Genomic DNA, 25,617 nt, shown 5'->3' on the forward strand with positions numbered 1-25,617 from the left:
CAGGTGTGGGTTTATGATCATATAAACATTTTACATGAATTATCCACTAACAACTACACATCGGATTGTGCTAATGGAGGGGAAGAACTGATTTTAGAATGAGGTTTGACTCTACAATTATGGATGGAGGTTTCTAAGGGGAAGGAAATGAGACTATGGTAGCTTAAAAGGAAGTGTCTTTCAGGATATGGGAAAGGAACAGTCTTTGAAATAGCAGAGCATGGCTAGGTTCTGAGAGTCAGTCCACAGTGGACTAGATTATTCTGAAAGGCCCTTGGTTAAATAGTCTATAATAGCATAGAGGTTTTCCTAACATTCATCATACAAAAAAATACATTTTTTCCTATTCTCACAGGTTCAGGCTGGGATTTGACTTTTGATTATTGACAATTGACCTTAATATCTGCATAAACTTTTGCAGATGAAGGTAAATTAACCATAATGCAAGCAACATGTATTGATTCCTTGCTATGTTAATGTCTTTGGAGAAAAAAAAAAAAAGGACCACCTGTTCACTAACCCTGTCTCAAATGAGGTGATAGAATTATGGTTGCCTTTTATCATGACCCATTGTTTTTACCCAAGAGAAGTAATAAAAGTGGCCAAAATGCCTCCCTACTTTGTAACCGACTGTCTCCTGGTTGTAAGCAAAAACACTACGGGAAACCTAGAACTGCTTAGAGTTTTAGAAAAGGAGAAGCAAGAGAAGGAGTTGTTTTTATTAAGGCTCAGGGCTGAAACATGGCAATAGAACCTGAATGTGTTTATCAACCGTGTGTGGGATGGTAGAAGGGTAAATAATAAAGAAACACAGTGGATTGGTTTTTGCCTCTGTGTACATTTTCTTCTTTAGAAATTTTCTTTTAGAAATAAAATTACAATTGTATGACTTGTGAGGTTTACTTTAAAATACTCCAGAAAAAAAGTTGTAGAAGAGAATAAACAAGATAAACCAATCCTTTAAAATTATTCAATTATGGTGAATGAAATCCATGAGCATTTATTGTATCCTACATCTTCCTTGCATATACTTCATATTATATAATAAAAAAATTCAATGTGTTTTCTACCATAAAATGGTACCATCTCTGGTTTTAGTCAGCTTTAAAACAATGATCCTATTAAAGTTCTTTTTTCCACATTGAACTATAGAAGAAATCATATTCACTGTGAAGTTTCATATTTTTTCTTTTATGCTTAAATTTCCTAGTTACTCCCAATTTCTCAGTAAAGTCTTATAAACCTATAGCCTTTAATAGGGAACACAAAGATAAAGCACAATAAAGTTTGACCTTTTGCATATCAATATGTCTTACAGGCAATTGTAGCAGCATTCTGGGGAGGCCAACGATCCAGAAATTTTTGACCATAATCAGCAAAAAAGTTGCAATGAGAGGTAGTCACTTTAGAAGTGGGAGAATTGAGAAGGAACACTAAAGAAATCTGCTCTCAACTAATCTATAGCCAAACATATAACTACTTTTGTTCCCAAATAATGGAGGAGAATGATCTTTGAGGAATGTCTGTGGTATGTCTGCCTGTGTCGATGTTGAGTAGTAAGTTACTGCCATTTCTATAGAAGGAATGACTTCGATTTTGACAGTATTTTATTCCACCATTTATATTAAAATGATTTTCTTTATGAAGTGATGATGCTAACATATGGTAACATGGCAAATATTTTTAAGGTTTATTTTATATTAGCCTCCATAATAGTTTCAGATTGCCCCCCCCAAAATCAAAACCTAGGAATCATTGTCTTTTTTTTTCAATCTCCATTTAATCTATTTCCATCTCTTCATCTCCTTTCTTTAGTCATCTGTTTTTCCAATGTCTTCACTTCCGTGATCATTTTCTTTCTCTAGTCCATAAAGCTTAATTATGTTGACCTATTTATCATATCACAGATACCTCTCACTCTTTTTGATGACTAGTGTCTGCAGTGCTTGTCAAAGACTCCTGGGGGCACACAATAAATATGTGCAACAGAAAGATGTATACTACATAGAATAACTTGATCGTCCATTTTGCAACAGTGAAGAATGGTGGACAATAAGCAAACATGTTCAACTCTGTACTTCTAACATTTTCCCAGATGCACTGGTTGATAGTATTATTAATAAAAGTATGTTTAAGAAAACAGAAACCACACTCATTATTTTATTAGAGGGAATTTAATATAGAGAATTGGTTGAAGAGACTTGAGAGGTTCAAAAGATATTTTCTAAAAAAATATCACAAAGATAGTACATGGAGACAGCAGTTATCATTATTAACATGGGGGAAGGGGAAGAGGCTGAAAAGATTAGAACCCAGTTAGCTTCGAGAAGAATTTATGTAGATGTCTCAGTCCTCTTAAAAAGGGAGTTGTCCATCTGGCCTGTAGGAGGATCTCAGCAGACCCAGAACCCACACCTTGGAATAGAAAATGCTGCCTGGCTGATGCTGGTACCTCATGACCTCAGAGCCATTGCTTTGCAAAGGTGAAGCCCAGACTTCTAAGGAAAGAACTCTACTAAGCTGTAACTGGTATTTCTGAGGGGATATAATGAGGCTATTTTGGGAAATGTATATATAAAAAAAAAAGCTAGAAACTTGAATGAAGTGCTGTTCCCAAACTGAGAAGCTGGCATCACAGAACACAGAATGCAAGGATTGGTTTGGAGATGAGAGAAAACAGATTAATTAACCAGCGTGGTGAATTCCCTCTGCTACTCATCACCTCTGTATACTCTTACAATACACTAGAATATCATATTACAACTTTAACAATGTTATGCTGTCACCTAGAAGTACTCAGTTGTCCTTTATACAATGAAGATGTTCCCATCTACTCCTCAAAAAGTGTGACACAAAATCCAATTGGTCATAGAATCTTCCGCTAGATTTTGTAATTACTTTCTATTTCCAATCATGTTCCTACTTGTATATTCCGTTACCTAAAGACTATATTATAAAGTTAACCACACACAACAATCCTTAATACATTCATAAAGATAGGAATAGAAATGGGACACAAAGTAATTAGCACACACAGACACAGCATACTGAAGAAGACAGGCATAGCTGCTACGATACTTGCCTTATAATAAGTCATAAAATAATAAGTCGTACAGGCTCTACCTTGCAGCATTTGCTGATTTCTGTGGTGTAAATACTTCCAAAGGCTTATTTGAAGCTCACAAGGCTGTGTCACTAAATATGGAGTGAGGAATGACGCACATAGTCAGCTTTTGGGAGTCCATATGCACCTGCTCCACAGCACCACTGCTTTCATAGTCCTGGAAGTTGAAACCTGGCCATTTTGCACTCCTGATGTCATTCAAGCAAGAGGCAAAGAAGGTAGTATACTGGCCAGGTAGGAGACCCTAATGAACAAGGAGAAGTTGTGGTTGCTGCTATACAATGGGGGAAAGAAAACTTTCTGTGGAATCTCTGGGCTTCTCCAGGGTTACTTCTCATTGCTTCCATTCCAATCAGTAAAGGTAATTGAAAATTAGAACAAAATGAAGAAACAATCAACCAAGCAAACAAACAAACCACAAAACAAACTAATGAGGCAGGTCCACTCATGACTCAGACGCTTCAGAAACAAACATGTAAATCACTATCAGGTAGAGAGTTTCAACCAGCTGAGATCCTGACATTACATAAAGGGTATGGGGAATGTGTAATAGATAAAGATCATTGCCTATTAAATTTTGTGTCCCCAAAACCTAATGGAGTTTCCGATACATTTAAGTACTTAATAAATATTTGGCAACTAAATAAAATTCACCTACCAAGTCAATTATCTAAATTGTCATTAGACCAAGTTCTCTTTTCAGAACTAAATTATCAGTTACATTAATGACTTGGGGTTTGAAATTCCATTGTTTGTTCCCCATAAATGTGTGCCAAGGTGTAACAGAAAAGTGACTAGATTAACTTTGCCATTATGATAAAAATCTGAGTAATCCTTATTATATATTCCCCAGTTCCTCACTTTGCTTTTTCATTATAATGATATAAGGGATTCTGGAGAACTACAGACAAAACATTCACTTTCAACTGACTTTAATAGCAGGTGCAGAGAAATAACAAGCCATTAATTTGAGTATTGAGCGCAAAGAAAGAATAGCATCAATCTACCTGTGATAGATATCGTTTGCTGATCCTCAGCACCGTCCTCACCCTTCAAAGATCTCCCAAAGAAAGCCAAGAGCCACATTTCCCAGACCTCTTCATCTACCGGGAGGTGGAGAAAGCGAGAAAAAGAAGGAGTATTTACCACTGCAGACGGGTGTACGGGCATCAGTAGGCAAGTAGCAAATGAAGACTACTTTCAGCAGTCATTGGATTTTTTCCTATTACCAAATTCAGTGTTCTATACCTTTAGGATCATTCATGGAAGCCCCCAGAGGCTTCCTGGAGTCCTCCTGAAAATAACCCACACTCGTACTGCAGGCAACTGAGGTCACTGGTGATGATTTCCCTGTTCTACCATTAGTTTTCCATTTCCTGAATGTTCTTTTCCTGACGCTCACATCCTCGGGGGCTCGGAAAGCCTCTAGTTATCCATTTAAATGTATTTTCTGTATCACATTAATCTAGAATGACCGCTGAATGATACACTGTTCTATCCCACACTTTTTCCTTATAAACCATGTGATCAAGATGGATGAAGCACAAAGAGGCAAAAAAGAAGGCAGCAGAGATCAATATTTGTTGATTAGTCTTTGAAATTCATGCGTATTTCCTGGTACCGGGATCCTTAGAGAAGGATCAGATGAACATTTGTCAGAAAACACTGAAATAAAGTATTGTTTTAGTGGTCACTTGTAAAATCACTTTTAATGCTACCATATTGTAATTCAATGAATCATCAGCTAGCAACATGGGTGTTCTTAACCATCCTGGAATTATTATTAAATTATATAAATGTCATAGAATGATGGTGGCAATCATACTGATAGCTTGCATTAGTACTTAAAATTTTTTCAAGGTAAAAAGTCCACATAATCTCTTCATAAAACATTCACCATAGAGGCATTATTCTATAATTTTGTCTGCCCTTCCAATTATTTTCAAATGAGATAAAATTATCAGTTAGCAGGGGCACCTGGGTGACTCAGTCAGTTGAGCCTCTGACTCTTGATTTCAGCTCAGGTCCTAACCTCAGGGTGGTAAAAATTGAGTCCCACATCAGGCTCTGTGCTGGACCTGGGGCCTGCTTGAGACTTTTTCTCTTCCTCTCCCTCTGCCCCACTCCTGCTCACATGCACACAAGCTCTCTGTCTCTTAAAAAAAATTATCAGTAAATAGATATAAAACACACAGGAATATTTCCTATATGCAAGGTCCTACACTATGCATGTAGCTTGGGACATACCAAAGAGCATAATTTACATGCTCCCTATTTCACAGAAAACCTCAGAGTCATTATTAATCCCTTCATTCAATAGATCAGCCTGTAGCTGCAGGTTCTAACTCCAAAATACACCTAAAATCGACTCCTTTTCATCTACCTTACAGTTACACTGGGTAAGCTAGCATCATCTCTCACAGATTTGCCTCCTTACCACAGCTTCTATATTCCTCACTCCAGCATCAACAAACCAGTTCACACTCAGCACACACAGTATGGTTTTAAAATGGAGATCAGATCATGTCAATTGCCTGTTATACAACTTTCAGGGCTTCTTCTTTCTTTTATGATGAAACCCAAATGCCTCTGTCCAGCCTAGTCTTGCACAATAAAGCTTCTGCATAATTCCCAAGCTTCACCTGGTACTCACCACACACCTTTCCTCGCCATGCTCAGCTACCCTGCCCTTCCGTCTTTACCTTCCTTCTCTGCTCTAGCATCTTGCATTTGATGTTCTCTCACCCTGGTAAACTCTTCCCTAGTGCTTTTTTTTTTTTACTTTTTATTTTGAAGAAATTTCAAATTTATATAAAAGTATCCGGATAGTATTAAGAGCTCCCATATACCTTTTTTTTTTTTTTTTTCAGATTAGGACACTTGCTTTCATAAGCACGGTAAAATCATTACAATCAGGAAATTACCATTGATTAAAACTGATTAGATATTCCCATCTAATTCACAAACCGCATTTGAATTTTACTGATTGTCCTAATAATATGCTATAAAGGCCTAAGATCCAATCTAGAATTTTATGATATGCTTAATGGACATGTCTCATTAACCTTTTAAAATCTGGAACAGTTCCTAGGGCTCCCTCATATTTCATGTCTTTGACAGGTCTAATGAATACAGGCCAGTTACTTTGTAGAATGTTTCATATTGATTTGTGTTCTCCTTAATACATTGTATTAGAAAGTACACCAAGGCTAATTGTATTCCTGGCGATGCTGACTTTTACTGTTTAAGATAGTCCCAGATTTCTTCACTATAGAGTTCATTACTTAATATATCTATTAAAAATAACTTCAAAGTATTTTGTTGAAAAATACTTTGAGATTCTGAAAATATTCTGTTCTTCATTAATGTTTGCATCTATTTATGATTTTATATGAATTACTTGCATGATGGTTGCCAAATGCTGATGTTTCAATTCCAGCATTCCTTTTGCACATATTGGTTGGAATTCTACTGAAAGAACTTGCTGTCTCTTCAGTTTAACATATAATTATATACTTCTGTATATATGCATTTTGAATTTCTGTTTTACCCAAAATGTTGACAATTGTTACTGTTGTTATTCAGATGCTCAAATTCTCCCCTAGTTGGTCACTGGAAGCCTCTTCAAAGTTGTTGCTCTATCCTTTTGACCCATTGATATCATTCTCAGAGCACTTCCTTTCTCCTAGCCCAATGAGTTTTCCTGAGCTCATCTTGCTTTTTCCCTGTCCAATCCCTGGAGTCAGCCACTTCTTCAAGAACCTCTGGTTCCTTTTAGTGGAGAATAGTATTTATAAACCAAGGTCTGGGTGCTAGTTGTGCTCCTTTCAATTGGGACATCATTACCCATTGGCTGGCCAGTGGATAGAATTGGGAAATACATATGCACACACACACACACACACACACACACATACCTAAAGCGATTTCTACACCTCCTTATCTACCATTTATTGTTAAAAGTCATTTCACACTGTTACCTACAATTCTACCCTCCCCTTTCTATGTTGGTAACTCCATTTTTAACATCTTGGAATTTTATTCCCATTATCCTCAATTTATTTGCTTATTTTCTCCACCCCCCCCTGTATTGTATCTACAAATCTTTCAGCACTCTTGGCAAAAGCTCACTACCGATGGAGGGGAAAAAGGGAGGGGGAATGGGAAAGGAAGAAAGGAGGAGGAAACCTCACTATGTCTTTTAACCATTTCAGTCTCATTCTTAGGTTTTAGCTCAAATGCAACCACCCTTTACACTGGATTATTTTCACACAGGGACACACAGGTCATAAGTAAAAATATAAAAAGATTGCCTATCTAGTTTTTATAATCTCCTATTTTTAAAAAAAGTGTCAAATGTTTAGTGCTTTATTCTTGCAAACTGGTTGAAGTCTCGGGCTCCTTGAGACCTGATTCTGCAAATTACTAGCATTGTGATTTGGGCAATAGGTTTTAATCCTTATGAAAAGACGATCATAGTATTAAGATGGCTAACTGAAAGAGAAGTTGTGAAGAATAAATGAGATCAGAACCATAAAATTCTGCCATGAGCTTTACCTGGCATGTAACAAGCACTTAGCTAAAAAATGTTACCTGTTGCCGTTGAAATATATTTTGGGTAGTATTATTGATATCAAGTTCAATTCATGTTAATATTAACATTAACACTCCTCAGATTTATGTTCTTCAAGAATGTGTGTATCCCCCAAATCATACCTTAAACAACTACCATTAAACTGTCTGTACATTTTAAAAGAAACATTACAAATCTACATCAATGGAAAATATTATATACTTGTCAGCATATTATACAAAATAATGTGAATAAATTTATTTTGGTAAACTATCTATTACAAAGAGGTACTATTTATTTTCAAAGATGATTCCGGCATTCTACACACTAATACACACATACACACAATAAATATCTAAACAATGATGGAAACTTATGTCATATTATTTAACTACTTATATTTTAATTTAAAGTGTTTTTAAAATATTTTATTAATGTCCAGATATGTTATTGGAATATCAATATATTATGTCAATTTTCTTGATGGTTGCCTTCATTTAAGAAGACAAGATTTTTAATGATTATTTGTATTTTGTTTTTAAGAATCAATTATGTTGGTCTTGTAATTTTATAAAGGTTTATTTCAGCATAGAAATAAAAGCATTTTTCTTTAAATTTATAAGGTAATAGAGATGTAAAACATAAAACTTCAAGCCTTAGAAAACAAGATTTTTTACATAAACATACACTTTCTAAAGCTCTGTCAATTTACTTGGACATAATGGGAATGAAAATATTTGAAAACCTTCTATTGATATGGAAATGTGCTACTGCCCTCTTATGGAACATACTTGAATGACAGTCAGTGATTTTACACCTCTCTTGAAGTAGAGAGGAATAAAAAAATATTTTTAAAATATGATTCAATTCATTATACTCAATTCTGTTCATTTAGTATTTTCTATTGTTAATTTCCTGACCACAACACAACACTTTTAAAAAACTTATTTGTATATACTTTTTCCCTTGAGCTAATCAGTATAAAATTTCTACAGATTTCCTTCTCACATGGTATCCTTTGAATTTGTATCAAAATTATAATAGTATATTTAATGGAAAACTGAAATATAATATTTGACCATTAAGTTTTGAGGGTGGCTGAAAATACTCATTTTAATGTTTAAATACTGGCTGGTTAACATGTCTAGTTAATCCAGATGGAAAAGCTAGATAAAATAAGAAAATTATGAAAATATTAATTATCATTATATAATGTACTGTTTGATATGCATTGATCTAGGTGCATAGCATTCTACATATATTAACTCACTGTATTCTCACATCAAGCTTATGAGTTAGGTGCTGTTATCATCCATAACTTAAGGTGAAGAAAAGGAGGCAAGGAGATGTGAATTATTCAAGGTCACTTGGATACTAAGTAGCAGATCTGGCATTTAAACCCAGGCAACTTGATTCCCTGTGTTGAATTCCAAAACTCTCCTCGTTCTCTATGATCAAGGTAATTTATTTTTTATTTTATTTTATTTTATTGTATATAATTTATTGTCAAAATGGCTTACATGCAACACCCAGTGTTCATCCCAAGTGCCTTCCTCAATACCCATCACCCACTTTCCTCTCTCCCACATCCCCCATCAACCCTCAGTTTATTGTCTGTATTTAAGAGTCTCTTATGGTTTGCCTCTCTCCCTCTCTGTTTGTAACTATTTTTTCCCATTCCTTTCCCCCATGTTCTTCCATTAAGTTTCTCAAATTCCACATATGAGTGAAAACATATGACATCTGTCTTTGACTGACTTATTTCACTTAGCATATTACCCTCCAGTTCCATCCACATTGCTGCAAATGGCATGATTTTATTCTTTCTCATTGCCATGTAGTATTCCATTGTGTATATAAACCACAATTTCTTTATCCATTCATCAGTTGATGGACATTTAGGCTCTTTCCATAATTTGGCTATTGTTAAAAGCGCTGCTATAAACATAAGGGTACAAATGCCCCTATGCATCAGCACTCCTGTATCCCTTGGGTAAATTCTTAGCAGTGCTATTTTTTTTAACGTTTATTTACTTTTGAGACAGAGAGAGAGAGACAGAGTATGAACGGGGGAGGGTCAGAGAGAAAGGGAGACACAGAATCTGAAACAGGCTCCAGGCTCTGAGCTGTTAGCACAGAGCCCGACGCGGGGCTTGAACTCATGGACCACGAGATCATGACTGAGCCTAAGTCGGACACTCAACCGACTGAGCCACCCAGGCGCCCCGGGTAGTTCTATTTTCAATTTTTTGAGGAACCTCCACACTGTTTCCCAGAGCGGCTGCACCAGTTTGCATTCCTACCAACAGTTCAAGAGTGTTCCTATTTCTCTACATCCTATCCAGCATCTATAGTGTCCTGATTTGTTCACTTTAGTCCCTCTGACCCATGTGAGATGGGTCTTTGACCCATCAGAGTGGCTTTGACTTGTATTTCCATGAGGATGAGTGACATTGAGCATTGCTTCATGTGTCTGTTGGCCACCTGGATGTCTTCTTTGGAAAAAGTGTCTATTCATGTCTTCTGCCCATTTCTTCACTGCATTATTTGTCTTTCAGGTGTGGAGTTTGATGAGTTCTTTATAGATTTTTCGATACTAGCCCTTTGTCTGATATGTCATTTGCAAATATCTTTTCCCATTCTGTAGGTTGCCTTTTAGTTTTGTTGATTGTTTCCATTGCAGTGCAGAAGCTTTTTATCTAGATGAGGTCCCAATAGTTCATTTTTGCTTTTAATTCCCTTGCCTTTTGATACTATCAAGGTAATTTATATAAAGATCTGATATATTTATCAGTGATCCTGAAAAGAACCTAGAAATTGTCAGCTCATCTCTATATAGATAATTTTCATAAGTTTAAAAAAATTGAAGAGGTAGACTACTTGATTCTATTTAATAAGAGTGTGGGCATTCAGATATATGTTTATTCTCTTCTGATGCTTCTTCCTCCTTCAATACCTCCTCCTCTCCTATTCCTGTTTCATTAAAAAAAAAAGTTGCATGTCTATTCTGTGCCAAGAATACATAACTTCAGGAAATATAATTCTGAATAATATAAAACATCTAACCTTTGGGAATTTATAAACTAATGTGGGAAACAGAGGACTTGAATATAATGTGATGAGTGTTGTTCCAAAGGTAAGTAGAACATATAAATAGGGCAAACAAATCCACAAAGGAAAATACCTTCTAAACTGAGAACTGAAAGATGTGTTGATTCTAGCCAAAGACAAAAGGAGGAATGGGGAAGAATGGAGAACAGTCTGAATCCGTAAAACAATATGTACAAAGAAATGGGTTAGAAGGAATTTAGAACATTCAAAGAAGCATAAATATAGCAATCATATATGGCTGGGGTGTAAAATGTGCTAGGAAAAATATGAGCCAGAGGTAAGGCAGAAACTTATGAAGAACCAGGTCTACCATCTTAAGTAGTTTGTAATTTATCCAAAGGAAATGCAGAGCCTTAGAAGGATTTTTAAGAGAAGGATCAGATCAGGATTACACTTTTACATGCTCTTGTTATCTGCATTTTTTCCAGAAATATGAAGGAAATAGTGAAGTCTATTCTTTTATTGTTACTCATAGCAGTATCAGATTTATATTTCATCAGGGAAACTGGACATAAATGAACACAGCCTCAACCTTCTCTGCTGTCAGTTGAATTGTGTCTCTCAAAAAGATATGTTGAAGTACTAACCCCTGCTCCTGATGAATGTGACCTTATTTGGAAATAGGGTTGTTGAAGACCAAATCAAAATGAAGTCTTACTGAATCAGGATGGGCCCTAATCTAAAAGCACTGGTGTCCTTATAAGAATAGAAGATATACAGACACATGAAGGGAGAACATCATGTGATAAAGAAAGTAGAGATTGCACTGATACATTTTCAAGTTAGGGAGCACCAAGCATTGCTCAAAACCACCACAACTAAGAAAAAGGCATGGAGTAGATTTTCCGCTAGAACTTTCAGAGTTGAAGTTTCCACAACTTCGAGAGAATACGTTTCTGTTTTTTAAGCCACCCAATGTGGTACTTTGTTTTGGCAGCCATAGAAAATGAATGCATTCTCTCTCCTAGTTCTGTCTTTATACTGACTTCATATACAGAATTTGCCAAGGGATAGTCAGTTAGTTGACTTATGTGAAAAGGCCATCATTATATTTTGCAAGGCATTTTTATATAGTATTTTCCCTCTCTGAATTTTCAATGTGGCTATCTATTTAGGTGAATGCAATTATCTAATCACTCAAAGTTTTTATAAGTTAAGTCTAGTGTCTTCTCATTTGCCTGCCAAGACAATAGCGTATGAAGAAATATTCCTTGGCCATGTGATTCCCAAGACTTTATACGGGCACAGATGAGATATTGTGCATGGATGTAGTTATAAGCCGGCAGCCTGTTAAAACAGTCTGGCCTTCAGATATGCGTTATTCCTTTAGCACATGTGAATCTTAGTTCCTTTCCTTTTTAAAAATCATTTTGAATGATTTAGACATGTAATCCAGTCCCTAACATTCCTTCCTGCTCTGTAGATTATCAAATATGTTTAGCTTGAAGTGTCTGAGTTTATCACTATCCAGCATCCACCTTGCTTTCCGTAGATGTACCTGTCATCCAGCTATATTATGCCAATAGAAGGCAAGGAGGGTTGGCACTGATCTGGTTTTTAAGCCAATACAACAAACCATTGCTATTCCCATAGGAAGGGGATCTTGGTATCTCCATTCACAAAGCTCTGATCCCTCAGACCTTATTCTTTCTTCTGACTGTTAGCTCCCATTTCTTCCTTGGGGCTCTGACTCTTGACTTTTAGGCCACATCTTTAATCTTCAGCCCTGCACTCACTGGTTGGATATTATAACTTATTCTGTATCTCTAATTTGGCTATAATTTACATGTGGCATGGGCTTGGGAAATGTATTTGTAATGTAACAGAATAGAAGTATGTAATGCCTTGGCCATTTCCAAATAAAGAAGCCTAATGTGTCTTGGCATCTCAAGACTAGTATTACACATAGGAAAAATAGGAAAATTTAGTATATGGTTTGATTTTTAGGGATTCTGAAAAGCCTCAAGCTTGCAAAGGATAATCTTCAGCCTTTGATGAATGCCTAAATATAATGATCATTTCATATGGACCAGCAACTGTGCTGAATATTGTATCTCATTATCTTCTTTAATTTTCAAAATAGCTATCTGTGGTAAACAGTATTATCAATCCCACTTTACAGATAAGGAAACTGAGGTGTAGATTGGCTTGGTAAGTTGTCCAGAGTTACATCATAGTAAGCGGTAGAGCTTGTAATAAGAAAAAAAAAATCCGACTCCAGAACCATAGTGTTATTGTATATGTATGTAGTTTGCATATAGCCTCTTGTAAACTTGGAATTCATTTCTTTAATGAAATGTTGTCCAACTTAAAAAAAGAAGAAAAAAAAGTGAAGCTGCTTTAGTTGAATAAAAGAGGGGAGGTAGAGTTGAGTAGAAGCCCTATCCATTGCCTCCCTAGGCACTAGGGGCTCTATGGATTAAAGGTGGAACTGATTTGGGGCACCTGGGTGGCTCAGTTGGTTAAGTGTCCAACTTCGGCTCAGGTCATGATCTTGCAATTTGTGGGTTCCAGCCCTGCGTCGGGCTCTGTGCTGACAGTTCAGAGCCTGGAACCTGCTTCAGACTCTGTGCCTCCCTCTCTCTCTACCCCTCCCCCACTCACGTTCTGTCTCTCTGTCTCTCAAAGATAAATAAAATGTTAAAAAAAAATAAAGTAAAAATAAAGGTGGAACTGATTTAAGACTGTACTTGCTAGCAAACAGTAGGTGCCTATCAGAGTGGAGCTAAAACCTAAAATTTTTCTAGTTATTTATTCCCTGACTGATGGATAAGAGTTAAGGAAAAGAGGAGAGGAAAGAGCAGAGAACACTACCCTGGAAGTGGGCAAAGTAGGAGGAAAAAGCTGAGGGAAATTTGGTTAGCTTTGAGCTTAGGACTACCCAGCTAAACTATACAGATTGTCCCCTGCCCAACGATGGTTTGACTTACGAGGGTTCAACTTTATGATGGTGCAAAACCATACACATTCAGTAGAAACCATACTTCTCCTTTTGAGTTTTTTCCAAGCTGGCAATATGTAGTATGATACTCTCTCTTGAGATGCTGGGCAGTGGCCATGTGCCACAGCTCCCCATCAGCCATGTGATCATGAGGGTAAACTAATCAACACATGACCACTCTGTGCCCCTACAACCATGCTCTTTTTCCTGTTCAGTACAGTATTCAATAAACCACATGAGATATTCCACAGTTTATTATAAAATGGACTTTGTTAGGTGATTTTGCCCAACTGTAGGCTAATGGAAGTGTTCTGAACAGCTTAAGATGGGCTAGACTGAGCTATGATGTTCAGTAGGTTAGATGTATTGAATGTATTTTCGACATATTTTCAACTTACATTGGGTTTATCAGGATGTAACCCCTTCATAAGTCAATGAATATCTGTAAATACCCATTTGAAGTGGTGTTCATAAAGTCTAGGGATGCTATAGGTAAGTTCTCTATACTTAGCTGCCCAGGTCTCAATATTAGAGCTCTTACGTGGAATGTTTACACTTCACTGTTTCAAAAGTTTGGACGGTAATTTTCAGTAGCTGAGTCTCTAGCCTTTCAAATCCCTATTACCTAAAACATATTGTGCTTCTTAAAATGTGAGTAACTTGTGGGAGCTACTTTTCCAGAATTTCCATAGGTTATGCTAAGCAATGACCCTGATCTCAACTAGTTCCTATGTGCTTTTTAAGATGCGGCTGCTGTTAGGGCTACATTCCTAGTATTCCCTTTGTGTGAAACCAGCTGGACAAATCTGAAACCTGGACAGCAGAAGCCTCTGAGTTAGCCCTGAGAGTTAATCAATAAAAGCAGACAAAGCTGCCATGCCTGGCTGATCAGTGAAAGGTATCACGGCATGGGAAAGGAAAGCCAAGTCCCACAGTCTGTTCATCCATCTAGTGCACACCAGGAAGCTCTTCAGCTGGAAACATCTCCCTATTTTCTCTGAACGGACCAGAGCCAATGCCTTTCTTTAATGATATCACATCGGCAATCGTTTTTTTTTTCCCCTATTAAAAGACAAAGACTCATTCACAGATAAATTGCTTTCCCCTCTGATGACTGGAACAATGATGTAAAGACAGAGATTCAGAATTCATTTCAGACTATTGTCAAATAATAATCAGCATTATTTTTATTTGGAAATGTGACTGTTTAATGCCAAAAATATTTTCTCCCTATTATAAGAGCTTCCTTTATGCCCTTGACATTACCTGAAATTATTTGATTGTAGTAAAGAAATACTTGTGTCTTAATCATAAACAGCTATTAAATTCCTATGAGACAAGCTACTTATGAAATTCTGGGTACTTTTTCACTTAATCATCGCAAAATCAAGACAAATTCTCTGGACTAGTGCTTGTCAGCACTGTATGCATTATGAAGTTTACTTTTGTAATAAGAATACCAAAAAAAAAAAAAATGATGCCTCTGTCACTCCTATTCTAGAGGTATTTTGCTTACTCTGCCTAAAATAGAGAACCAGTTTTAAAAGCCTTATTTGAAAAACTCTGAAATGCAAAATCTTAAAACTTTGAAAAATTCAAGTTTAGGATACAGACCTAAAATAAAAAGAAGGTAAAAATGTGTGTGCTGTTTTGCTATTGTAATTCATCTGTAAAATTCAAGAGGAAGGCAGCTTAATCTATTGTTTGGGTTGGGATTTGTTTGAATATAAATATTTTATGAAGAGGTGGGAAAAAACTAAAAATGAAAGAGTTTTGGATGGGAAAATGCTATTTTTAATGGATATGAGTCATAACTACAAGTTAAAAAGTGAAAATAAAATAGATAAGAAATTCCATATCATGATAAAGGGTGCGTTATATCAATAATTAGATTTATTCTATTGAATCTAAGTCTCAGAATGAGTTTATCAGTGACCTCACTTGGACAAGGAAATGGGGAGAAGACATACTTATTTAGAACGGCTGGTTGGATAGTTGTCTGGTTGTCTACACTGATACTGCGTTACTTCATACGGTAACGCATGAAAAAGAAAAGGATTGAGATGATTAAATCTCATATGATTGTTTATAAAAGGCTGAATTGAATGATTCTACCCAAAATTGTATTTAAAAAGTACATAATGAAGAAACTTTTATTTGATTAGCTAAGCAGAGAGATTGGGCCATCCGGTTCCCTCTTGCTCGGAGGGCGTATCTTCCTTGTTTAATTCTGCCAGATGTTGACTTAACTGACCCTGAATGTTCTCGGATTGATCCTTTTAATAATTATTCAAATTACAGCAAAGCTTTAAAATGAAGGGGGGAGGGGAAACATAATCTTGATAAGAGAGATACTACGCCAGGGAAAATGAATATAAGCCAGGCACCTGCATCTATGAATTCTGTTGACCTGGTCAACAATGTGGGTGAGTGCCAGTGATGAGCAGATCAAATGAATGCCACCTTGCTACCACGCTTGAAAATTTTAAGCTTTACTCAATCTTTTCAGATTGGTCCTGCTTTTTTGCTTTTTATAAGCATCCCTTTAAATAACAGTAAAATTGGGGCGCCTATGTAGCTCAGTTGGTAAAGCACCTGACTTGGGCTCAGGTCATGATATCTTGGTTTGGTTCATGAGTTTGAGTCCCACTTTGGGCTCTGCACTGACAGCACACAGATACTGCTTCAGACCTCTGTCTCCCTCTCTCTCTTCCTGTCCCCTACTTGCTCTCTCTCTCTCAAAATAATAAACATTGAAAAAAAAGACAGAACAGTAAAATGATGTTTTTGCCACTCTTTTAATGGATTTTTCTTAAGAAAATTGTATTTTCAGAAACATTAATGCCACTCTTCTCTAAAAACCTTTATCTTCCTTACTATGTAACTGAATATAGCCTGAAAAGGCAAATAGGGGGAAAGAAAAGCAGCAGGGATACCACCATTAGTTCATCTATGCAGCATGGTTCTTTATACGTACATGGTACCTCACGTGGCACTGCCTGGGTACCACAGGGCATGTTTTTGCCCAGTCATATAAATAAGGTGTTTTGATTGTGTTATTTATTATTGGTGGTTGCAGTGGTGGTATGTGTGTGTGTATTCTTTTTAAACGTTTATTTATTTTTGAGACAGAGCATGAACAGGGGCGGGGCAGAGAGAGAGGGAGACACAGAATCCGAAACAGGCTCCAGGCTCTGAGCTGTCAGCACAGAGCCCGACGCAGGGCTCAAAGTCACGGACCGTGAGATCATGACCTGAGCCAAAGTCGGACGTTTAAACAACAAAGCCACCCAGGCGCCCCTGTGTGTGTGTATTCTAATGGGAGTGCTAGGAGTGACTGGTGTGTTAAAGCAATAGCAGAGCCCAAAGGGCACTGAATTTAGGACAAGATAATGTCCCAGGCTTTTTTCTCCTTTAAAGAAAACCTCCACATGATAGGCATCCTTTAGGCAATGTTTCAGATGGGGACATATGTCCAGTAACTAGACACAATGAGCCAATTTGGGAGTCAGTCATTTGAGGCAAAACAACATATGAAACCTTTTACTTCAGTGGTAGTTATAAAGGTAAAGTATGCCATACTCAGTAATGACTAGCTTATGGAAAGTTTTATCTTTAATATTTCCAATAGTTTTCTAGAGTTTTACATTTTTTTTCTTTTTATCAAAACTTTATGGCCCCAAATTTATAAGTAAAATTTAGGGGGAAAATCCATATAATTGATATAATCAGTATTGATTTTATTCATATTCAATCGACATAGATATGGATCATTTCTGGGGAGTGTTCAGGCAACAGTGACTGGAATAAACTCAAAAGGAGAAAGATATTGTACTTTTCAAATTATTTTTCAAATTATGAATTCCAACTTCTATCCACCTAAATTATTTTTCTCCCCAGTTATCACAGCTATAGCATCTTCATTTTTATTCTGTTTGAGTGAAGACAATTAGAATTCACATTTACTTGTCCTTCTCATCTTCTTCATATCCACGGTTCCTAACCAAGAATGCACACTGGAATAAGTTTAAAAACAAAAACCAAAAAAACAGTCATTGTCCTGTATCCAATCCCGAAAGAATTCACATTCAATAGGTTGGAAACAGTGTCTTTAGTAACTGTAAGGCATAATTACAGTTAAGAAGCACTACATCTTACTCTTAAACTTTCTGAGATCACTTGCCCATTTGAAGATTCTATAATGTATCTTCCTCCTTTAAAAAATGCACATAGACATAACCACATGGAAATGCAAATATACTTTCAGAAAATTACATCCCAAGACTTTGTCGCATCAAACTATTAGACTCCCTCCTTATGATTCCAATACCTAACAGTGAGTACATCTTCTCCCCTACTTTTTGCCCCACATTGAACGTTCTATTAGCCTTATTGTTCCACTCCCCAGCCTCCTTTCCATTTAAAAATAGACAACCTTGACTATGTTACATCCGAGTACAATTCAGGCCAGAGCTTACAGACATAGTGGAAAGTGATACGAAAACAAGTAAACCTCAAATTAAAGCACAGAGAAGGATAACTCATACACACTACCGCTTATTGATTAAATACTGTGCTGTCCGGGAAAGCGTGGGAAAGGGGTCTCCCAGACAAACAGGAGAAAATAGGATCAAGATAAACAGTTCACGTTAATTACAGTAGTGCCTTGGCTTAGTACTAAGAACAAATTAGATGCTTGAAGAGATGCTCAAGAAAAAGTGGGCAAATGAGTAAATGAACGAACAGCTGAAGAACTGACGGAATAAAAGCAGCAGAAATGAGAGAAGACCTTGCTCTCTTCACTGTCTAGTTGCCTCATTTGCTAAGTGGGGGCATTAGAAACAGTTCAGATTCTCTTCCGTTCTACAGGATTCCTGCATTCTTCACATTACTGGGTGAATAGAAGAGATCTATTCGCCAGCGGAAGGCAGGAATCCAAACTGTAGATAAATGGCCTATGGCAAGAGGGGGAGGAGCAAAGGGGGATGGTGCGATTTGACAACCTATAGTCACGACAAAGTAAAGGCCAGCAGGTAAAGTAAGTATTTGGTACAAATTCTTTAATATTGGGGAAGCTTATAAAAACTATTGCTTCAACATAAAAATAAACAAAATTTATTACTTCAGCTTCTGAAATAATCAGGCAGATCTATGTGCTTTCACATGAAACACTGTCCAGAATAAATTATTCACTGAAATAAGATCCAGAAAACAGGACACAGAATGCTGTTATTTATGCTCTACATAGAGCATCTCCAAAAGGATACATAAGAAACTGGTAATGGTGGTGCCTTGAAGAATGGAATCGGGTGACTAGGAGAACTGTTGGAAGGGAAATTTACACTGAACTGGTATCAATTTTGAGTTCTTTATAATGTGCATACATTGCCTATCTATAAAATATTCCTAAATTTTAAAGTGATACAAAATATAATATTTACGAAAATGTAAAAACAAAACCAAAAGTTTTGGTCACCGGCGGAATTATATTTTAAATGCTACGACGTAGTCTGATAACATAGTCTATAGCAGACCAAAAATATTTGGCCATAAATAATAGATATGGTATGTGCCCTACCTCTCCTATTTTGCTGTTGTATTCATCGTTATTTTATAAATGCGACTAATCTAGTGGTAGGACAGCTATAAATAAAAGCCTTTTAGTGAGATGGTACTCAGTGGAGGTCTGCTTCATCGAAATTCATATATGCAACAGTCTCATTAAAAAAAGTCACAATTGGGGGCGCCTGGGTGGCTCAGTCTGTTGAGTGTCTGACTTCGGATCAGGTCATGATCTCACAGTCCGTGAGTTCGAGCCCCACGTCGGGCTCCATGCTGACAGCTCAGAGCCTGGAGCCTGTTTCAGATTCTGTGTCTCCCTCTCTCTGCCCCTTCCCCACTCATGCTCTGTCTCTGTCTCTCAAAGATGAATAAACGTTAAAAAAAAATTTTTTTTTAAAGTCACAATTTCTTACACTTCAGAGACAATACTGACCCTGCAAGCGGTCAAGTGTACACATGGTTTCCTAGGAGACTACTTTTTCAAGAATTGTGAGACTGCATCAGAACACCATTTAACCATAGCATTCTATTTCTCCCTAGTCTCTAAAGTGGTGGTAGCTGTATTAATCAATTTATTAATCCCTCTTGGAATGTGATGATTACTTATTATGAAATGCCTAAATCCTGACTGAAATGCAAGATAATCCAGTATAGGTGATACAAGAAAAATCAATGTGGAAAACAAACATCATTTTTAACTTCATTTATTTGTAGCTTAAAATGTAATGCCATACAATCTTAACAATCACTTAAAAAAGGATTTATATTTGCATAAAACAGAAGCAAAACAGAAAGATATGAAATAAAATGCCATCTTGCTTCAAGTTTTCAAATCAGTACTTAGAGTACTAATATACATATATACATTGCAAGTATATATAAATATACTATGAGTAATCTTGAAACCACAATAAATATCAAGTAGGTTTTTAGGCACACGGCATAGGAAAATGCAGAATCTGCATAATTCTTGAGAGCGCTGAGTGACTCATTCTTAGATCACTTTCACACATATATTTTACACAAAATATACAGCCATCGAGCACATGATCCCCAGTCACCTCTGAATCTAACCTGTCATCCAGCATTAGTGCCTTCTTATTCTTTGATACTATTGCTCTTACAGCTATTACATAAGAAAATATTTGCAGTCTTCTTCAGTTAATTGTCTAAGAAGGTATCAATGCTACCAAAATAAGTACAGCCTATCTACACAATATGTTCATGGAAATGTGCTTAGAGGCACCAACTTACAGAAATGTTTTTGTAATACTGGGATTTACCCTGAAGGCAAACTTATACATTTTAAATTATACCATTTTTGAATTGCCAATACTATTAAACCAGAAATCATTACAAACTGAGGTAACACCTGTTTTTTTTTTTTTTTGAGATAGAAATGCTTGAAAAAACACCAAAAGTATTTTTAAAAATTCTGACACACATGGACCTCAGTCACTATAAGCTTTATCTGTAACTCTTTCTGCGCAAATGTAAACCAAAGAATCTGAAGGAATGCTCTAGTTGAATTTACATGTACTTAGGATTAAAGATCACAGCCAAGGAACACCTGAGATCGCCCTCTGATAAGTGAAGCCCAATGCTTCTCTTAGTAGAGCCCATGTTCATTCATACAAATGAACCAAATAGAACCCGCTGACATTTTCCCCCTGGCTACAAATCGGATTCTGGCATATCCGGCATATCTGCCATTAAGTACCCTATTCCATATCGTCCATTGGGAGCAGTATCCAGAGTTGGTGATCCACTCTGTTTTCGATAAATATTTTTACCAAAATTTGGAGATGACATCTCGCTGGGTATCTTTCCATGAATGAGGCTTGCATCATCTCCCTCTAAGTTTACAGGCTCTTTCAGGACCCTTCCTCTCTTATAGGTCACAGATGCTAAATTGCCAGAGCTATTGTCTATCAGGTTGCAGCGACGAATGACGAAGACAGCTGGGACAGGGAGTATTGCCAGGACCATCAGCAAGATACAGACAACCATTCCCCAGGTTGGATAGCTCAGAAATTCTTCAGATGCCTGTGAAAGTCAAAAAACCCATTATTGGTTATCTTGCTCTAAAAGTATGTGGAAAAAAAAAAACAAACCTGTATTTATCTTGGGTTTGTAAGCAAAGAGTCTTCGGATGTGCTTTGACCAACAAAAGTGACATCAATCAACTTTCAAGGCTAGGCATTACAAGCCTTGCAGTTTCTGCCTCTGTTTCTTAGAATGCTGTCCTCAGTCAATAATGCTAGGAAGAAGGCAAGAATGAAAGATTACATGGACAGAGACCAACCCTCCAAGTTTAATCAACTGTATGAGTTAGCTCAGGAAAAACCTAAAGAAGAATTACCCGGCTCAACTGCAGAACCCTGAGAAATAATAAATCAGCATTGCTCTTGGTCATTAAGTTTGGGGATAGTTACATGTTACATGTGCCACCTGTCTTTCTAAAAACTAAAAATCTAAATTTTGTGGGTTTTTTTTTCTTTTTAAAAGTTTATTTCTTTATTTTGAGAGAGGGAAAGCACGATCAGAGGAGGGGCAGAGAGAGAAGGAGAGAGAGAAGCCCAATCAGACTCCACGCTCACGGTGGAACCCAACACGGGGCTGGATCTCACAACCGTGAGACTATGACATAAGCCAAAATCAAGAGTCAGACACTTAACCGACCAAGCCACCCAGGCACCCCTAAAAATCTAAATTTTGGCCCCAAGATTTTTGTAAGAGTTAACAGACTTGTTTATGCCCCAGTCATGAATTTAATTGTTGTTATATAATTACGGACAATAGAAGAGTTAAAGGTCAGAAATATCTCTGAAAAATAAGGATTTTGGTTTTATAACAGCTAATATGTACCTTTATTATTATGTCGCTAATTTGCACCTTGAAAACAGAAATTGAAATAGTCTTTGCTAATATAAAGCAATTATAACAAAACTTTCCTTCAGTATTTACTTAAATTATGTGTACACGGCCACTGCATATTCTCTTATTATATAGTATCTGGGATATGATTTAATAAATTTATGTAGGAAAAAATATTCCTGGTGGTTTAGGCAGTATGTTTTCTAGAGTCAAAGGCCCCATAATTATTGGTTCATCTGTGGTGTCATAAACACAGTTACTTTAATGAGGACCAAATCAGTGTTTCTCATGTATTAAAAAAACAAACAAACAAACTACAATGTACAGCAAAATCATACATGTTTGGGGTCAAACAAAATATAAATCTCAAGATCCCTGCATAAAAACAACACCATTTATTAAACAGCAAAATATACTGTGAAGAAAGCAAAAGACAAAAACCCCTAAAATAATATTTTATGTATATTTTTCATAGCTTCCTTATTTTGTATTTTACCTTATCTTCAATCCATGCATTATAGCCAGGAGGACTTAATCCCATATTCACAACACTAGCTATTAGCAGTGATAATAGCATTAGAGGAGAAATATATTTCCACATATAGTAGTAATATCTGTTGGGAGCAAAGCCCAGCATATCTTTCAGGTCTTCCATAAACCTAAATAAAAAGAAAGTATTTAATTATGCCTCAGGTAATTATTTCTATGCCTTAAAAATGTGCATTATCAATAGTTTGACAGAGGTTTCATCGATGATACCCTATGACATTTTATACTGAATCAAAAAATCATATTGGAAGATTACTTACAAATTAAGAACATTTATAAAGTAAAATGGAACCAGTTAAGTACTGTGATTTTCATTTAGCAAAAGCCTTCTTAAACCAATTACTGAAAAGTCTCCTACTGGTGACTTTCTACTCTATAAACACAATATTTGCAATACATTAAAAATTCCTAGTCTCTTTTTTTACTTAGCAATAATAAATTAATATCATTCAATATTCAGTCAGTCTTTATATAATCTAAACTTTCACTTCTTTTCATAGTCTGTTTGTTTGAATTGAAAGAAGGTCCACACACTGTGACTGACTGATGTATTTCTCAAGTCCATTTTTCATCTCTAGGTTCCTCCTACTTCTCTTTTTTGTTTCTTCCAATCTATTTGTTAAATCAACTAGGCACTTTATCTCATAGTACTCCTACAGTCTGGATTTTTCTGATCACATCCCCAAGTGTTGCTTCACAACTACACTTGATCCTCCTGTTTCCTGTAAATTAGCACTTAGACCTAGTAATGATCAGGCTTATGTTGTTTTAAGTAAGGTTGTTGTGGTATCACTTACATGAAATAAAGTTCACCCTTTTAGGTAAATGATGTTACCATTGTCAAAGCATATAATCATTACATACTAGTCCATATCCCCTAGTATTTATCTAGAGATATTTACTGCCCACCCACCAGTCCTTGTAGCAATGTTTCTGCAGACTTTTTGATTTTGTAAAGATAGTTCTCTATTAGATTCTTCAAAGAGAGATCATAGTAGCTATATTCCCCAATTTCTTGTAAGTTCACAACTGTCTGTGGTCACTACACTTGAATGTGAGTTTTGCAGGATTTAAAATCTTTGGCTTATGTTTTCTTTCCTTGAGAACTGTAAATATTTCTTAACTATATAATATTGTTACAAAAAAGTTTGTTGATTTTTCTCTTATACATAATTTTGATTGTTTTATTTATTTGTTTGTTTTAAAGGAGAAAGTGTGAACACAGTCCCCTATTACTACAAATTGTGCAGTTGAGTTCCCCACGTTTGGGGAAATCACAGCGGTCAGCGCATCCGGAGTGCACTAAGCCTCTCCCTGGAAAAACGACCTTCATGATCATGGTATCTCCCCAGCCAGGTTAAGTATGATCGTTTTGTTTCTTTATTGTTTTTGCCTGGATAGCCCTTTATTTTTTCCCTTCTTTCTATCTTTGTGGGTTTTTTTTTTTTTTTTCTTTTGTCTTGAAGTAATAGCCTAGACTACATCCTAGTGTTAGCTATTATGGGCATTTTTCCAAGTATATCATGTGCCTTTTCAACATTCAAGTTGTCGCTTATTTCAGGCAAGTTTCTTGAATTACAGAGTTTGATACGTTCCAGCCACTGCATTTAGAGGACTTCATTGTACACATGTTGAGTCATCTTTGTATAACTCCTGTCTCTATTCCTTCGCTTTGCTCCTTTGTTATTTCTTTTTGCTTAAAAAAATAAACATTTACTCCTTTCTGGCTTCTAATTCTTGTGGAACTAGTCACTGTGCTTATTGTTTTTGTGTTCATTTTAATTTGATCATCACTTTGGAAGTGTTTTTTTATTGTTATTATTCACAATTATTTCCTGAATTCTATCACCTTGTTTTCAAATCTCTCTTTTCTCTAATTGTCATATTCTTTATTTTTAAAATATTTTGTAGCTTCTATCACTTAAAACAATTTATTTCAACTCATTTTGAAATATGGTTAGTTTTCCATCTATTTTGCTTGTGTGTTTTTGTTGTCTGCAGGGATTTATTCTCCTCCTTTCCTCTTTAAAAAAAAAAAAAAAGTATTTTTTCCTAAGATTTTACACAACAATCAAGTGAAGTGAATTTTCCTGCATTTTCATACACGAAGATATACACTAAAAGATGGCAGAGCATTTTTTTTTCGGCATTTTAAAAAAACAGAATTTCTATCGTGAAGTTATTGTTAGCCTCATAGGCAACGCGTGCAGAGCACACTGCCTCACATACAGTAGGAATTTCGTAGATACAAGTTTAATAACTACTATTAGTAGGAGTATCATTTCTCCTTCTGTTGTTAACCATTATTATTTAGGGACACTACTAAAACGAGATATTTTGTACTATGCCTATTGTAAATGACATGCTGTGTAAATGGAAATCTACATTATGATCTTAATTGATCCACAGATCAGTCCAATAATAATATCAAATGCCAACACAATGCAAGTTAGGAGTTGAGGGTAGCTTGGTAGAGATACCTAGTTTTGAAATTAAGGTCTAAATTAAAGTCCTGGCTCTATAACCAACATAATGTGTTCTCCTATATAAATAAGGCCAATTTTCCATTTGTAATATGGATAAGAGTTACTACAGGGTATTTTTATGAGGATTCAGATTTTAATGCATGTTAGACAGCTATTACTACTATCGCTATATAGTACATGACTACTAAAAGTCCCTCCCCATGCTTGCCTGGAGCTTTTGACAATAATAAAAATATTTTCCAACCTTTGTCACAAAACTCCTTCAATACTGATAATATTCTCAACGTTGTTTGAGAGGACTCTGGTCTTCATGCAACACACTCATTCTTACTTTACATATACTTCCAATAACCTAATGATCTTAGTGCCTTAGTCCATATATGTTAACTAGAGG

At 36.1% G+C, this 25,617-nt stretch overlaps 1 protein-coding gene and 1 non-coding gene across 2 annotated transcripts in view; both read right to left on the reverse strand.

Moving 5' to 3' along the window:
* Positions 1-20,985: 20,985 nt before the first annotated feature.
* SLC6A15 (solute carrier family 6 member 15) overlaps positions 20,986-25,617 on the reverse strand; it is a 37,339-nt gene continuing 32,707 nt past the window's right edge. Inside the window, exons 11-12 of the mRNA XM_047067178.1 lie at positions 22,685-22,847; positions 20,986-21,357 (exon numbers count right to left, since the gene is read on the reverse strand). Coding sequence (XP_046923134.1) covers positions 20,986-21,357; positions 22,685-22,847 — 535 coding nt within the window. The remainder of the gene's footprint in view (positions 21,358-22,684; positions 22,848-25,617) is intronic.
* On the reverse strand, positions 23,942-24,102 carry LOC124502826 (U1 spliceosomal RNA). The gene has a single exon (XR_006960073.1). It is a non-coding gene; the product is annotated as a U1 spliceosomal RNA (small nuclear RNA).

This window comes from Lynx rufus, unplaced genomic scaffold (genome assembly GCF_022079265.1).
Source record: "Lynx rufus isolate CCGP_SWC_20201006 ecotype Redwood Valley unplaced genomic scaffold, mLynRuf1.p SCAF_7, whole genome shotgun sequence".
In the NCBI taxonomy this organism is placed as follows: Eukaryota; Metazoa; Chordata; class Mammalia; order Carnivora; family Felidae; genus Lynx; species Lynx rufus.